At 41.3% G+C, this 17,337-nt stretch overlaps 1 protein-coding gene across 4 annotated transcripts in view; it reads left to right on the top strand.

Annotated features, from left to right (window-relative positions):
* Nucleotides 1–14,469, top strand: part of EIF4E3 (eukaryotic translation initiation factor 4E family member 3) — a 50,957-nt gene extending 36,488 nt beyond the window's left edge. For 3 of the 4 annotated variants that reach the window (XM_068982108.1, XM_068982106.1, XM_068982107.1), the window contains 3 exons: nucleotides 2,945–3,011; nucleotides 6,695–6,850; nucleotides 11,278–13,253. In XM_068982108.1, coding sequence (XP_068838209.1) covers nucleotides 2,945–3,011; nucleotides 6,695–6,850; nucleotides 11,278–11,324 — 270 coding nt within the window. In that variant the 3' untranslated portion in view covers nucleotides 11,325–13,253. Of the gene's footprint in view, nucleotides 1–2,944; nucleotides 3,012–6,694; nucleotides 6,851–11,277; nucleotides 13,254–14,393 lie in introns of those variants that run through there. The other variant, XR_011145474.1, reaches the window with a different exon arrangement.
* Nucleotides 14,470–17,337: the final 2,868 nt, after the last annotated feature.

Below are 17,337 nucleotides of genomic sequence, written 5' to 3' on the forward strand. Positions count from 1 at the left end.
CTGCCTTGTAACATTGAGCAGAGTTCCACAGTAGGTCCTTGTTGGTTATCCATGAAATATAGCAGTGTGTACATGTCCATCCCAAACTCCAGTCTTGGTGGTTTTCTATCTTAGACACTGTCACCTTGAAAATACACTGTGAGTCTCTGTAGAAATGGAGTAATAGTATGACTGTATCATAGAGTCTGAACAACGCCATACCTGTAAACTTTACCAAAAAGCTAATTATGGTTGTGTTGTCCTCCCCAGCCATAGCCAACATGTGGAAGTAGGTTTACATAGTGAAAAGCATGACCCTTCCCAGCAAAGGCCCATCCCTTCCCCACTGTAACGACCAACACTCCTGAGAGTGATCCCGGCTTGGAGGGTCTGGACGCATGGGAGGGGTTGCATCTCAGTGTACTTTGGGGTTTGAAGCAGGGCTGTGCTGAGTCTCTTTCTGGGGCTGATGCAAACCTGGGTGGTGGCATGTCCTGCTGGGGCACTGATCGGCGGTGGTCATGCCTCAGAAGCCTGGGAAACCAGAAGTTTCTTTGAAAATGGATGTGAGGACTGACAGTCTCACCTTTTCATGGTTTCTTTCGTATGGATAAGTGCAAAGAATTGAAACATCTCTTAGGGACCTATAGGCTTGACCAGGCATTGCTGAGGCTGAAACTTCAGTACTTTGGCCACCGGATGGGAAGAACTGACTCATTGGAAAAGACCCTGATGCTGGGAAAGATTGAAGGCGGGAGGACTGAAGGGGACTACAGAGGATGAGATGGTTGGACGGCATCACCGACTGAGTTTGAGCCAGCTCCAGGAGTTGGTGATGGACAGGGAACCCTGGCGTGCTGCAGTCCACCCCTCTTTGTGGGGTCACAAAGAGTGGGACACAACTAAGTGACTGAACTGATCGGAAAGATATGACCCAGTTTGTTTCTTAAAAATGCAAACTATCATTAAGGTGCCTAGCTACAAGATTTGCCTATCATTTGATATATAGGATTTAAAAAATGTCAGGGGAGGGACTTCCCTGGTGGTCCAGTGGCTAAGACTCTTTGCTCCCAATGCAGGGGGGCTTGGGTTCGATTCTCGATCAGGGAACTAAATCCTGCATGCTGTCAGTTTGGATTTCCGTGAAAACAGGTTTCCCTTGTCACGTTCGTTTTTTACTCACGGTAGATGTTGAACTCCAGTGGAAACGATCATGATGGGTGAAAAGCAGCTGAAAGATGTTTGCCCTCCCTCCTGGTCAGCTCACTCGAGCGCATTCAGTCAGAAATAATAACGCCTTCACGACTGTAGAAGTGTCCTCACCCCAAGCCATTCAGCCCTCTCTTCTTTGCTGACCAGCGGGAGGCTGGTGGGCTGGCCTTGTCTGCAGTCACTGTGGGACAGGGAACGTTTCCTTCCCATAACTTCCTCTCGACACACTCACGTTCGCCCCTGATAGCGTAAGAGACTGCAGACGGGACAGAGAGGAAACGGAAAGGGAGGGCTTCTGGGTGGGTGGGAGGTAGACCAGGGTCTAGGAAAGAGACAAGAAAACCCTCTTTGAGAGGAAAAAGTCATTACTGTTCACTGCTGTGGTCCTGGTTAAAAATTCAGCGAGGCTGCTTTCAGCTCATTAGAACATGATGATAACACACACTTATTATAGTTAATCTATACTGGGCAGCTGGTCCAGAGCGCACGCGCAGCTATTTATGGAACAGATCTTAAATCTCCAGCCCTGTTGTTGCAGTCACAGTACTGAGCCCGTCAAATGCATATGTTGACTAATTTCATGGTCACAGCAACCCTGGGAGGTCGGTCCTTTTATTACTCCCTGTTCACCAAAGGGAAACTGATGCTCAGAGAGGCTGATAGCCGGCCTGGGGCATAGGTACTCAGCCGGCTGTCATGTTTCAAACCCAGTTCTGACAGGGTTCAGAGCACATGCACCATGACAAGGAAGAGATCCGGGATGAAGAGCTTTTCGAGGAGAAACCAGAAGAACTTGGAGGCCTCCAGTTACCTGTGTGTAGACACCGGCTGTTGATGGATGGTGTTAGTAGGAGTAGGAGAGGCTCAGGTTTTCTCATTGGGAAGGAGTGGACCAGAAAGTGAAACTGAAAAGTGAAAGTGTTAGTTGCTCAGTTGTGTCCGACTCTTTGCAGCCCCGCAGACTGTAGCCCGTCAAGGCTCCTCTCTCTATCCATGAAATTCTCCAGGCAAGAATACTAGAGTGAGTTGCCATTCCCTTCTCCAGGGGATCTTCCTGGCCCAGAAATCAAACCTGGGTCTTCCACATTGCAGGCAGACTCTTTACCACCTGCACTGATTCTTTGAGGGGAATGCACGTCTGCACACACACACACACACACAATACACACAGTTAAGTTATTTAGCAGAAACAGAATGCCTTCAAGTGAACAGAAATCTCCCAAGTCTCCAGCCCTCAATAAACCAGAAATTTCCTCAAGTGTTCTTCACTTGTGTAACCTTGGAAATGCCTTATAAACTTCAAGAAAAACAGCAAAGGGTTTTTGAGGAGGATTTTACTAATAGCATTCACTTACAACCAGCTGATACATTTTGAATCAGAGAGAAAGAGATTAGAAAATCCTAGGTCATTTGAATGCATTTTTCCCACATTCTTCTCAAATTCATCCCAGGTGGCACTCAAGATTAGCTTTGCCACGTTAAACATACAGTTTCGTGGACACAGAGTTGTGACTTGGGATCCCTTGTATCTTTCTGTGCAAAGTGATGTGTAAAACAGTATGATCTGTGCCACCACGTGAGTGTTCACACCCATGGTTCAGCCACATCTGTGGGCCTGTAGTACAGGTGTGGATAGGGCGTGAGAGCTGAAAGAAAAAGTGACCTGTGTAGCTCCTGAAGATAATTGTTTAAAAACGTGTATGTGTTTCTCTTCTTCGGTTTTGGCGTGTTTTTTATTCTCTTCCCACACAAGTCCACAGTTTGGAAAGAGTTGCTGTTAGCGACTATCGGGGAACAGTTCACAGACTGTGCCGCCGCAGGTAACGATGCTCTCAGCTCTGGTCATCCCCACTTGCGTGCGCTTGGCTTGTGCTTTCCCCCTGCTGACGTTTGTTTCCATATGTTTGGCTTTTGCATATCTCAGGGTCGTTTATTTTGTCACTGTGACGTTTACTTAGCTTTTTTCCACGTGATCATGGCGTTTCAATGTTATATGTGTAGGTACATATGTATATTTACATATTTGTATATTATGTGCATATACGTATGTGTGTCTGTTTATATATGTATGTATTTTTTGCACATATAGCTCGTCTTCATAGTATCCATGACCATCTGTCTAAGATAAATAGGTAGGAAAAAAGGAAAAAAAATTATTTCTTAAGTTGAAGTATAATTGGCATACAGCACTGTATTTGTCCCAGGAGAAAATGAAATTTGACATTGATTCCTAACACAGTTGGTGGTAGGTTTCCTTTGTCCATTCCAACCCTTCCAGAAGAGGCAGGTATGTTTGTTGTCTGCTGAAGTTTGTAGTTAAGTTGGCACGATCCTTTCTGTCTCTCTCAGTCCCTCGCCCTTGCTGTCTGTCTTTCTCTTCATCCCTCTACTCAGAACGAGCCACAAAGGGGAGGTGGGGCTGAATCACCATTAGTGCCTATGATCCCACAGCTAAGGCTAAAATGTAAAGACTTCAGGACTTTACAGACCATTTTCAAATACTGAATGAGCTCTGAGAGCCCTGTGAATACATTTCTATTTTGCATTTTTCAATCGAAGTATAGTTGATGTACAAAATGTGTAAGTTAACATGTGCCCAACCTAGTCATAGTCACAGTTTCCCAAGGTCATATACTCCCTCTGTAGTCGTTACAAAATACTGACTCTCTTCCTCAAGCTGCACAACAGCCCTGCAGCCTATTTTTTTTACCTAATAGTTTGTACCTCTCAAGTCCTTTCCCCGTTTTTATTTTGCTTTGTTTTTTTGTCATGAAACCACTCAAAGAGGAAAATTGAATTGCTAGTTTACAAATTTGTTTTCTTCTTGGGTAGTTCTTTTTGAATGCTTCTGAGAGGTAACATTTAGAATAACATTTTACCTGTTCAGCTTTCAGTTACAATTTCTTTTTAAGCTAATTGATATTGATTGATTTGCCCTCAGACTTCTTAAATGGTGCTGCCTTTGGGAACCCTCCTAGGCTTAGCCAGTTCCACTCAGGTTCCAGGTTTACCTCACTGACTGTTTCTTCATTTTACTTTCGTTGTCCTTAATTGTTATACTTCTTTTTATTCACTGAAGACAGAACCTCGGTTAAGAGGAAACTGTCTTAAAAGTACAGGTCCCTTCTGTTTTAATAGGGGGTGGTTGGCAACTTTACAATATGTAGCCAAAAAACTGTGTCTTCATTGTTATTATAAACACATACATCCCTGGGAGTTTTCTGTATGAATTATTCCCATTTCTAGAACCAGGGAAAATAGTCTAAGTAATAATAAATAGCAGGATTGAGCAAAGGAGGTGTATTGTTCTGTGGTTGACATCGGAATGAGCACTGTTAGCTATTAACCGCTGGCTCCTCATTAACCCAACTTCACCACTGCAGCAGGGCAGCTCGTGTCTCTGGGCCTCACTTCCCTCATCTGCATACAGTGACTCCTCCTAGCTCTGATGTCTTGTGCTGCCAGTATCCTAGAATCGTCAGGGCCTTGCTGCTTGATGCTACATGTGAATATTCCATACTGGCCGATGGATCTTCTTTTGCATACAGGCTGCAGCCTTCTTGTCATGCCCTTCTGAAAGTGCTGTGCCAGGAGGCTACACCAAGGTACCAAAAACCAGGCCACACTGAAACACTGACGGTTCAGCCTTTCCAGCACCGATCCATTCCAGCACCCTTTGGTGCACCAATGGTGTAGAAATGGGTGAAATCAAAAGACAAGAAAATGCTAATCTTCTCCTGGCTGAGCTTCATGACGATTCTTGACAGTGATCAGTATGGAAGCTTTCCTCTTTGCTTACTGATTTTAAGTTCACATAAAATTTAACATTGAGCGCTAGCAAATATACTTTGAAGATAAAAGGAAAAATAAGAAACCTGTACATAAGACACATTTCTTGATGGGCTAATAAGTTTCCATGAATGGCCACGATCAGGTACTGTTTACTTTGGGGGGGGGAATTTTTGTTGAATTGTGACATGTATACAGAGACGGACACAGACTATACTGTGTGTAGTTTGATAAACATTCCCAAAGTAAACAAATTCCCATAACTGGCATCCACGTCAAGGAACAGAACATCCATGGCCCTTCAGAATCTCCCCACACCCTGCCTCCCCGAAAGGTGGCCACCAGCCTGACTTCTGACACCTCCCACTGATTTTGCCTGCTTTCACACATTTCTATACAGGGAATTATTTAGTATCACATCACACATATTTAGCCCAGAGTGAAATTTATTTTAAAAGGAAAGGGAAAGAGGGAATGAAGGCAAGAAGTGAAGGACGAAGAAAAGAAAGTAATCATTTTGCTGAAAATGAACCCCTCTAGTAATTGGACAGGCCCTCATTTGCAGTGTATCTAAGTGCTGAAACCTTTTAATCCTCAGAAGACACACAGAAAAACTGACAATGTAAATATTGAGATGTACAGATTTACCATAAAGACAATTAGGCAAAACGTATTAACTGCAGCACAGTTTCCTAACTTTGATAATGCTCATCATTCACATCTAACTCGTTGATGCTGAGTGTGCAGGGTCAAAGGGTGACCCTATTTCAGTAATGTGCAGCCAGCACGTAAATCTGGAGTCAACAGGCTTTACTCCTGTCATTTTGCTGCTAATTACTATATAGAGAGTGCCTCCTTAGGACAGTACATAACCATACTTTTCCAGCCACCAATTCTCAAATACCTACAAAACAGCCCCAAATCTGGAATTCAGTCTTAAAAAAAAAAAGACCTACATTAATCAAAGTAGAGAAATACTTTCCTGCCCATTCACTGAAGTGCTGTAATAACGGAGCCACACTTAGGCGATATTTGCTCTTACTTTATACACAGTGCTAACAGATGGTCATTGATTCTCTAGCCCACAGTTAAAATGCCCAGACCAGAAGGGGTATGGCTAGGGAGAAGCAGGAGAGAGCTAGGAGGATTAACAGGACAGGAGCAGACAAGCAAACCACAGAAAGCAGAGTGAGCAACTCAGAACACGCAGTCTGGGTCCAGTTAGTGTTGGGGCCCAGAGTGCTAGCCACCCCAAGATCTCTGAATGGTTGGCAGGAAGTCAGGAGAAATACTTGCTGTTCTTAACAACGACAGCCAAGCATCGAGGAACAGTTCATGTGAGTTCACTTGGCTTTCAGAGAGCCGAACATTATGCAACTTGTTTTAGAAAAAGTCTCATCAAAACAGAGTTCCACATAGTCCAAGGCTTCGGTAACATGTTAAAAAGGGCACATTACTTATCTGGAAAATTTGTTTGGCTGGGACACTCTGTTTATCTAAGTCCCTGGATGAATGTGATGGGACCGCTACAGCTTTAGCTCACTAACTTGCTTTTGTCCAGTGATTTTCCCTTAGTATTTATCACGAGTCCTCTCATGCCACTTTCTTTTGATCATCTTCATAACCTACCAATAAAATGATAAGGGTTAAAAAGCCAACTCTGGAAGACTTGAAATGATCACTCATTTCTGTTTTTCCCCTGCCTTCCCTTCAGATGATGAAGTAATAGGAGTTAGTGTCAGCGTCCGGGACCGAGAAGATGTCGTCCAAGTCTGGAATGTAAATGCCGCGTTAGTCGGTGAAGCCACCGTTTTAGAAAAGATCTATGAACTCCTGCCCCACATATCTTTTAAAGCAGTATTTTATAAACGTAAGTGCTTCATTTCCAGTTACTACTTTCTAGCTTATTCTTTCATACTTTTAAGGACAGAAACTGTGTTGCCGAAGAGGTGCACGGAGAGTCACTTGAAATTCTATGATCCACTAAATAATTCAATAAAATACATTTATGGGTCTAAAAAAGCAGTTTAGCTTTAGAAATTAAAATGAGATTTTGTCATCTAAACACATGTATCATAAAAAAAGAGATACATTATTGTTTTTGTTATTTCAAAAATTTAAACCTAATCTCAGACTTGTCATTCTTAGAAGAAATTGCCTTCTATTTGAAGCAACAATAACAAAAAAGTTATTATATGAGCTGGCAGGTAGATTTTCAATCATCCCTTCATAAACAGGGATTTATAATGTGTAACATCTGTATTTGTGGAGGAACTCATTCTGAGCACAGGCATGATTGAACGTTCTACTGAAATGCTAATACGTCCTCATTACAGATGACTGTGACCCAGGAGAGAATGCACGCACAGTGGTGAAATGTTAACAGTATGAATAGGTGTGTGGACCCATTGTTTCCATCATGATTCATGTTCATTGCTTTTGTGTGCTCTTTTGAAAAAGTCATCTTTTTCATAATGAAAACAGCTTAGTGCTATTAAACCAATGTTTAGTAGATCAAACTGCAGGTTACAGTTTTAACAGTGAGTTAGAGGAAAGGATTGACAGCCCTGCACACATAAGATGAATTTCCTGTTTTCCCAAACTATTTCAAGAGTCAGTAACCCAATTTTTTTCAACCATGGTGTTTCATTGAATCTAAGATGCCTTTGATGATAAGTACTCTTTCAGTATGATTAAGAAAGAAAAATAAAAGTCTCCTGATTTAACTGTGACATGGTCTTAATTCCAGGGGTCTTCAAATGTGCAATGGGGAGGTGGGGGGGAAGTGCATCTTAGAATGAATGAAATACACTCCATGGCCGTTTTACTTTTCCCAACCCCTTATCAAAAAGAAGAAGAAAAAAATCAGACTTTGTTTTGTCAGTGTCTTACTATGGGGATGAATCTAAGGCCTCTCTCTTAGAAATCATATAATGGCAAGCCCAGTGATTTAGGTTGTAAGCTATGGGACAGATCTGCTGCTGCAGATATCCAGAAGGTGTTTAGCTTCTGAGTTTTAAATGGAAGTTTATATGGAAGAGATAGAAGATGGCACTACACAAGTCGCTTAACTGATTGTGCAGCATGGAAATCACATGTTTGTAGATGCAATTTGGATTTCTTCAGTTCAGTTTAGTCGCTCAGTCATGTCTGACTCTTTGTGACCCCATGGTCTACAGCACACCAGGATTCCTTGGGGGATGTTGGATTCCTCAGGGGACATTGATTGTATTTTCAACCCAGACATTAATTGAAAGGTCACCAAGGGTCTTTTTTTTTTTTCTCTATTCCCTGAGACTAACTCCAGCAGAAACTCTCCAAAAGGAAGTGTTTCACTGCCGTTTATGAATGGAGCAAATGCGAGCCTTAGACCCAGCTCCCCTTATCCCTTCAAAGAGGAGGAAAGTGATTTGGAATTGTGAAGTCAGGCACTCTGGATTTTCATCCCATTTCAACACCGTGACCTCAAGCAAGTCACATTCTCTCATCCTTTCACTTTCCCTTCTTAATATTGAGGAGGTTGGTCTTAAATGATCTCCAAGGTCCCTTCTGCTTCAAAATTCTATGATTAAATTTCTAGCTAACCTGCTGTCAGGTAGCAGCAGACTCAATGTGATAGAAGTGTTTAGGCCACAGAGGTAATTAGGCCATCAGTGGTTAGGCAAGTTATTAGGGCAGTGGCAATAGCCAGGTAAGACAGTGCCAGGGTAGTCATCGCTTCGATGTTGCAATGACTGGGGAGCAGGGGGAGAAAAAGGCTAAACAGAGAGGGGAACATGCAGCTCCCCGAACTGACTCTCTAAGTGTAGGCACCATTGTGAAAATTGCGACTTAGGCTGTGGGTCCTAGTAGAAATGCATATTTTGATAGTATAAATTATCATTCAAAAATTCAAAAATTATTCAAATTGGGATTGGAAAAAACAAGCAGTTCTCTATTTATATGAAGCAGGCAGTCCTTTACTCAGTAGAGTTATACACCATCCACTGCAGAATTGATTTGGAAAAAGGAAGTTTGGGCAGAAACGTTCTTCATAGCTGGGTGAAGAACAATGATCCGGTGAGCCAGATTACAAACAGCCAACTCCATGCCTTTCCTCTGTCTTGTTAAAGTAGGATCCTGGTGTTAGTATTCAGGAGCCACTTGAAGTGTAGATTTTCTATGAACAAAGAAACCTAATGAATTTGGGCCAGGCCTCCAGCCGGGTGGCTGAGAGTCAGGCTGTTGATAAAAGTTCTCTGTGCATTTGGCTACAGATCGGTCATTTGACCAAGAAACTGAAATGAAGAGAGACCTCCTCCCCCGCCACCCCCCAAATTCTGTTACGTTCTTCAGAGCAGCTGAATGACAAATGTCTTCTGATGTGAGAATTGTTCAGAGCCAAGGTTGGCAAACTGCACTGTCAAACCAAATCTGCCACCTTCCCACCTGTTTTTGTATGGGCTGCAGCTGAGAATGGCTTTCACATTTTTCACTGGTTGGAAAAAAAAATCAAAAGAAGAACTACATTTTGTAACATATGAACGTTCTATGAAATCCACATTTCATATACATATGTATATATAAAGCGTATTGGCGCCTAGCAATGCCCATTTGCGTACATATCATCTGCGGCTGTTTTCATGTTACAAGGGCAGAGTTAATAGTTGAGACAGAGACCCTGAGACCCACAGAGCCTAAGATGTGTATTCTCTGCCCTCTTCCAGAAGGAAGTTTGCTGATTCCTGGCTTTGAGCTTTTCTATATTCCCTTTCAGCCAGAGCTCACCTAAAGCCTGCAGAATTTTCTGTTTCTCAGAATGGCCCCCCCACCCGATTCTGAATGTTCTGTTCTGTCTCCATAACCCATCGGAATTGAACTGTCTCAACGGTGACTGCCCCAAGCTGTCCCTCACCCTTAGGAGTAATAAAAATCTGCAGACAGTCCCTTTCTCCTGACTGAGTCATTTGGTGCCCAGTGTCAAGAGACCTGTGGCTTCCCACCTTGATCCAGCAATAACGATATATTTTATTGCAGAGCAGGCCATGTTTTCTTTAATGTCTATCCTTAAAGTCTTTCTTTAAAAGAATTTAAAAAAAAACATAAAAATTGAAATATTTCTAAATTTCTGCATAAGAGAAATGTTCAGTTACATCGGTTTAGATTCCTGGATGCTCATAGGAATTGGGCCGACCTGAGGTAGCCCTCAGAGCTATAAAGGGTGCCTCTCCCAGTGTTTCATCCAAGTGAAGACCAGGTTTAAGTGAACAACCAGGATAATCCTGAAGGGAAAATGATCCTATTCCCTGCCAAACCCTGACCCCACACTAGTCTGAAGAATCTAGTTTATCTGAAAAATACAGACTTCGGAGACGTAAAATGGGCCAGCCCATGTCTGCCTTCCCAGGACTCCCTTCCTAGCAGGGAAGAGTTGGGGGGGCAAAGCATGGGGAATCCTGAGTGGCCCTTGGCTGTGTTCGACCTGTCACAGTAACTTTTCCTCTTGAGAGAAGAGGATCCACCCTCGCTTCGTGATAATGGTTGAACCAGGTCTGGAAAATAGAATTTCAAACTTGGCCTTTTGCCTTGGAGGACATATTCTATATTTCATAGGCCGCCTAGTTCCCACTTCCAGTTTATAAAAATGTAAGTCTTTGCAAAATATTTTTGGTCACATCATTTTTTATTCTAGAGTTCCTATTTGTAATTAGTCATTTTGCAAGCCAGACCCGTAGGGCTGGAAAAAAAAAAAAAAAGGAAAAAACCAAAAAACAAAAACCATGACTGGGAAAAATAAAAGACCCATCCGTTTAATCAAACTTCATTCCCCCACAGAGAGTGTTTAGAGGTAGGGGAGGACCTACAAGAATTGCTACCCCCTTGTGTTGTTCTCTGTTTTGTTTTACTTTTCGTTTGGTTTGGTTTTTCAAGATAGGTTTGTGAATGGCCCTGTCTGGGTTCTGTGAGGCAGCCCACACCCCCAGCCCAGCATCCTGCGGGGGCCCCGTTTTCCCCGCAGCATTTGCTCACAGCCCGGCATATCCTCCTCATCAGCTTGTCAGGATTACTCATCCTCCCCAGCCCAGCAAGAAGAAACAGGCAGCATGCCCATTGCTTGTTTATTCCCTGTTTTAATTCTCATTATTACGTTTCTCAGGAAATGCACGCCTTAGCTAACAGTTACTGGCACACAAAGGTGTTTGAGTTCTTGCCAACATTTGGGGAAACTGAATGAGATGCCTTAGAGGAGGGTTGCCCCATCCTTTGCTTAAAGTTTTCTTTCCTTTTTTTCTTTTTTGTTTTTTTTCTGTCCTTTAGCCCATGAAGAGCATCATGCTTTTGAAGGTGGACGTGGAAAACACTAATTGCACTCTGTAAAGAATTCTTTGTCCTTTGCTGATTGGTTTTGGAAACGGTCTTAACAGGAGGGAGAGTGAAGAGGAGACCTGCCGGAGCCCGATGCTGGTTCATTTAGAGTGGGTTTCTGCCCCTGCAGATTGAGCAATTAGGACTCAAAGTGGCAGGTGGGGAGGGGGGGGAGATTGTGTGGGTTTTTACTGTCACATTACTTGCTTTTCTTTCTTTTTATTTTTGGCTTTATGAATTCTCTGTTCTTTTCTCTCCAGTTTTTTTTTTTTTCTCTCTTTTAAATTCCTCATTCAGTCTAATTATTGTTTTCTATACTCCCCTTTCATTGAGGTACAAGAAATCGGTTTCCCTTTAAGTAGTTGTGCTGTACCTAGTTAATGAGAATATGCATAATCGTGACAATACTGCTTTTGAAAACCACACTGTCCTCCGAGGAACACTAGCTTGGTGAAACCTGTCTTTTGATTATTTGTTGTGACACATTCCGACATACTCTGCACTGGGCATTGTTTTTTTTTTTCTATCCCAGGGAAAAGAAAAACCTTACTTAATCTGATTTTGCACTGACAGCACCCACATCTTTTATTTTTCCTTTTTAATAATTTTTTTGTTAGAAATGAAAGGAAAATAATAGTTGGGTTGCCAAACATGAAAACTATAATCACAGTTGAGTATCAGGATATATATCAAACTGTAAATCTTTGGACCTTCTGTGGAAGTATTTTCCAACCAGAATTTCAATTTGGCCTTTTCAAAAGGAGGCCTAGAGTGGTAGCAAAGGATTCATCTCAGTAGGAAACCTTGTAATTTCTGATTTAAAGAGAAGGTGATATTTTAATTGTTTGAACTAACCTTCTGAATTTTGGGTGTGTGTACCCATTTAGGGCTCTCCAAATCAATTCAGACACATTTTGTTAAATGATCCCATTTCCCTGTTCATGTTGTGTGTCGTTTCCAATAATCAATCATCCTCTAGCCTGGGCAACTTTCCCCTGCCTTTTTCATTTAGGAGCAGAAGTTAAATCTCATTTCCAAGATGAATGTGAACATTCACAAAGTTGAACTCTGAATGCATTTTGTTCACATTAATTTTTGGAATTGTTGAGATACATCGTATTATGTTACCAAATAAATACATTTTAATAGAAGGAAATGACCACCCTCTGGAACACTCAGAATGTTCCCATTTCCCTCCCTGCACTCTGCCAGGCCTCCTACTACATCTACCTGAAAAAGGCAGGGCCATTTAGAAAGGCTGCCTCCTGCCAGCTTTTTTTCTGGAGTCACGGGAGCTAGGGCATGCTTATACATCTCACAGAAGGGCAGTGAACTCCAGATTTCCTTTCACCCAGGATTTTTAATTCCTCTTGCATTATTGACCAGCAGAGAGAGGCGGGGCTTCTTCCAACCCCCAACCTGAGTTTGTAAATAAAATTCTCCATTTAAACACTTTAAAGGACTTCAAACAACATCTCTTTACAATCACTGTACCCTTCACTTGCATTACTAACCACATCAACCATAATAAAAAAAATGATCATGGCTTTTTTTTAATGCTTTGTTTCTAAACTTGAGTTTCTCCAGTGATTTCAAAATGAGGTATAAGGATATCAGACCCATTTTCAAAAGCCTGGAACTTGTTCTTTTTAAACATTGTACCAACATCCAACTTGTTTTTAAATTATTGATCAAGAATTGAAAAAAATTTTCTGGGCATGAGTTTAAATTCTCTTTTATACTATAAGTATTTTTTCTGATAGATTAGAAGAAAGGATATAATTGACTTATCTTCTTTATAATTGTCACATATATTTCCTTAAGTAAATGGATGATGAAGTATTTTTATTTTTGAACTTTATTTAAGGCATTGTGATGACATGTTCAAGTTTTGCATGTATGTAGCTTTTGAAGAAAAAAAAATAAAAGGAACAGGAATGTTAGGCTCCCATTAATGTTTTCTAGTTTCTATTGTTTATGATCGCGGAACATGGCTTAACACACAAAGTAGATTTTTCTGTCCCAGAGAACTTGTGCAACTCTTTCTGACTCTGGGAAATACCAACCGTGAGAAGGATTTAATTTGCCTAAGTTAAGAACCTATCATCTAAATTACTCTGAGAGAGGATTTTGTCAGATTTTGCTTTGGAAATTGTTTTAATTGAATATTTAGTTCATAAGGGACAGTGTATGAACTAAGCTGATTTAATCAGTTTAAAAACCTCTCATTACCTTTTTGGATTAAAGAAGCTAATACTCTTTTGAGGGACAAGGGACTGTCTTGTGGGGCATGTGACTTTTGTGTTAGGGTAGTGTCCCCTCCTTGGCCACGGCCAGGGAAAATGGGCAGTCCCAGCAGAAGCCTGGTGTCTTTCCGCCAAGTCTTTGCAGGTGTAGCCTGGACTCTGTGTAGAGTCATCTGCAGTCCCTCCTGTTCAACTGGGGATGGATCATACCTGTTGAAAGTAACTTGTCTGTATTTTGGTTTTCTTTTTTAAGTGCTTTCTGAATGCTGACTTACTCCATTTTGATATTTCCTCCTCTCTCCTCCACCTTTTCCGCATTTCTAAAGTGAGGGTATAGTCTACAGAGAACATGTCCATTTAATATCGTGTACCTATTAAATTCAGGATATAGTTGATGGAGAAAAATATGGAAAGGAAAACACAGTTCCGGTAAACTTTGAGTTTGACTTGACTCTGATCTTCTCCACTCTCTTGAATTTAGCTGATATCCACATCCTACATACGGTCACAAGACTTCATAGTTGAAAGAAACTTTTGAGTATTGTTGGGTCCACTTGACATAATGTATAATCTACCAACAGAGATTGCCTTTTATGAAAGGACAGGGGACTAGCCAGTGTGATGCAGCTGAGCACTGAAGTCTGAGGGCTAAATCCCAGTCCAAGTTTCCTTAAACAGGGAACACCCTCTAACCCCAAAGCAAGTCGCCCCAATCGTGCACTAAATATCTGATCCAGTCTGGCCATTGATAGACACGTAGATAATCAGATGCCCTGAAGCAGTGTCATGGTGTGGCGTTCTAAAATAACTTTATTATTCCAGGAGGTGGGGCTTTGCTATAAGATGCCCGACTCCAAGAGGATCCCAACTTTTGTACTTACATGAAACTGACAACGTTTAGATCGATCACACGGTGGCGCTGCCTTCCAGCCGACGGTCCTGGCTCAGCAGCATAATGTATCCAGCTCTGCTTGTGTGATTACATTAAGATTCTACTGCGTGTTGCTCTTGTGGTTTTATAAAACTTGGATGAGATGCTACCAGTAGAGGTTTAGTTCCCCTCCACCTAATAAAACTCTATCAACGATAGGACACTCCGGATGTGGTTTAAAAAATCTCAAATTTTAGGCTCTTATTGAGCCTTTGAGCAGTTAGGAAGAGAAGGAATGAAATAAACCAACATATAAGAAATGCCAGAAATATTTCATCATAGTAGACAAATATTGTGTCCAAGGGGAGAAGTGAAATTAGAGTTGGATTCTTTTGTTTGTGTTCGCTTTCTAAATTTGCACCTCCCCTTTAAAAGCGTAAGTCTGGTGTTCACCTTTCCTGTGTTGACGTTTCTATCACATTCCACTCACTACAAATGAAAGTAGAGGACTGCCTGTAGATGGTTTATTTCCTAACGGAGGATATTCAGACCGATCACAAGAGAGTTCGGTGACTCAGGATTGTAAATGCCTGGAGAACTGCCTCAACCTCAGAGAGGAGTCTGAAGGTGAGGAGGAAAAGGTTAGGTATGGGAGTGCAGTGAAAAACCCCTTGGAACTCATCTCCTGTGTAGCAGTTAGGGTGGGCCATCCCTCTGCATTTCCCATGAGGAGAAAAGCCCAAATCGATGACACACATTTCACACGTCTGATGATGGTCTTTTTGTTTTCTGCTTTTACGTATGCATCAAAATCTAACAGTACTTCTTGTTTAGGTTAGCCCTTTGAGGCTCAAAGTCACTGTCTTGTAGATCTTGCTGATGCAACTTGACTCTTCAAAGAAAACTCGCAGACTCTTAGAATTTTAGGGTGGAAGGGACCTTTGAGATCACCTACCAGGGCGTCTTGTCCCTTTGCTTGTAGAAGAATTACTGGGGTGCTTCCTTTCTTGACCCCAAGCCTAAGAGTTTCTGATTCAGATACCTGCCTTTTTAGCAAGCGCCCCAGTAGTTCTAGTATGGGTCGTCCTTAGACCCCCAGTTCGTGCATCCCTGATTATATCCAATCCCTAGATATGACAAACGAAGAGAGCATCCCACCCCTACCCCCCCAAGCTCTCTCAGGTGACCTGATTCAATTGTATAATACCAACAACTTTCTGAAGCCTGGAGAAAGCCATTATTACTTAGACTTGAAAAGATGATGCTCGTAAATAAGAACTTTATGGCTAGCACCACAAGTAGTAATAAGTAGCCCATCTCCGGAAGTCCATAATATAAAACCTTTAGTACAGAGTGGCAGGCTTTTCTCTTTTCTAAATACCATTTCAGCCTGTTAAGAGAAAAGAAATTAATGTTCAGAAAAAGTAGTTACCCCATATGTGCAGTAACTACTTTTCTATAATGTCTTATGGCATCTGGGGTTCAGCATCATTGAACAAGATTAAATGAACGTTATAGAGCTATAAAATTGCATGTAAAATAACGCAAAACTGTTCGAATGACTATCAAAGAAGCCCGTGAATGAATCTCCACTGAAATTAATTGTCATTCCTAGACATGGCTTAGCAAAGCTGTTACTAAACTGGAAGGATTCTTAGATACATAAGAGTATCAAATAAAAAATCAAGTAAGTGTTCCTTAAACCATGTTAATGATAAGTGAAAGTCATCAAGAAGTCAGTATTATTTGTTCATCATTGCTACTACAGTTGAGAGTCCCATTGTATATGTGTGTGTGTTTTGAATGTGCCTTACTAGAATATCCAATAAAATAGCCTTTTGGATATTCTATGGTGTCCTTCAGAAATCATGAGGTTGAAGAAATCTGTCTTACATGTTTTTGTTTTGGTTGGTTCCTGAAAAAGGTGATTGACTCATTTAACAAACTGCATGATTTCTTCATGACAGTTTCAACTTCTCATGTTGAAGTCAGAGAATTTTTCTGAAACTTTTATTTTGGAAGTGTTTGAGATTTACTAACCTGGAAACTTTACATGAGAGAAACAAGAATGAGGTAAATATGATCATTTCTGAGTGTTGTGTAGAGCTTTTTTTTTACATACAAAAAATTGACTTTAGCAGGTGAAAATTTTATTTTGAGCAATTTATATTAGTGAAAAGTGGGGAATATTAAAGGACATTGAGCATTTTAATTAAGTTATAGGTTTTTTAAAAATTTTCAAGTAAAGCTATAGTAGTTTTGGTGCATATACATTAAAATTCCCCCCCACCCCTGAATTTCTTAGCACTTAGTCAGATAATATGGCAGGCAGCCATTGTATGGTTTTACCAAAAGATTTTAACTGTCTTCTCAGTAATTAGTTATTAACACATCACCGTTCCTTTGCATGTCTTCCTCATTTGAGATTTCAGCTTCATTGAAATTGTTACATAAAAGGACTTCAGAGCTTAGACTTGGGCACACTTTAGCTTGGGACCTCCAGCACCATTTGTCCCAAATCTAAAATCTTATCAGTCTGCATTCAAAATTATTCATTCTTTTTGAACTGTGTTACCTGTATAAGTTGAACCAGGTTTATTTGCTTGATTTCTTGGATCTGCTTGTGCCCCCTCCTCCCCATGGTATACCATCTGTGCCCTGTGCTTTTGGGGCCCCTTCACATATGGCTACAAGCTGGTGTAATGCCCTTCCTTTTGATCTGGCTTCATCTAGTGATTTGCTCAGTATTTTTAAGGTCAGACTGAAGAGTTTTCTGTTCTAGTTATGTTTGATTTCATATTGTGTGTTGTGTTTGATGTTTTGGATACATGTGAAAGTTGCATCTCTAAGTCAGTAATTTTTATTCCAGCCTTTGGCAGCCATCAGGTAAGACTA

Source organism: Capricornis sumatraensis, chromosome 10, assembly GCF_032405125.1.
Source record: "Capricornis sumatraensis isolate serow.1 chromosome 10, serow.2, whole genome shotgun sequence".
In the NCBI taxonomy this organism is placed as follows: Eukaryota; Metazoa; Chordata; class Mammalia; order Artiodactyla; family Bovidae; genus Capricornis; species Capricornis sumatraensis.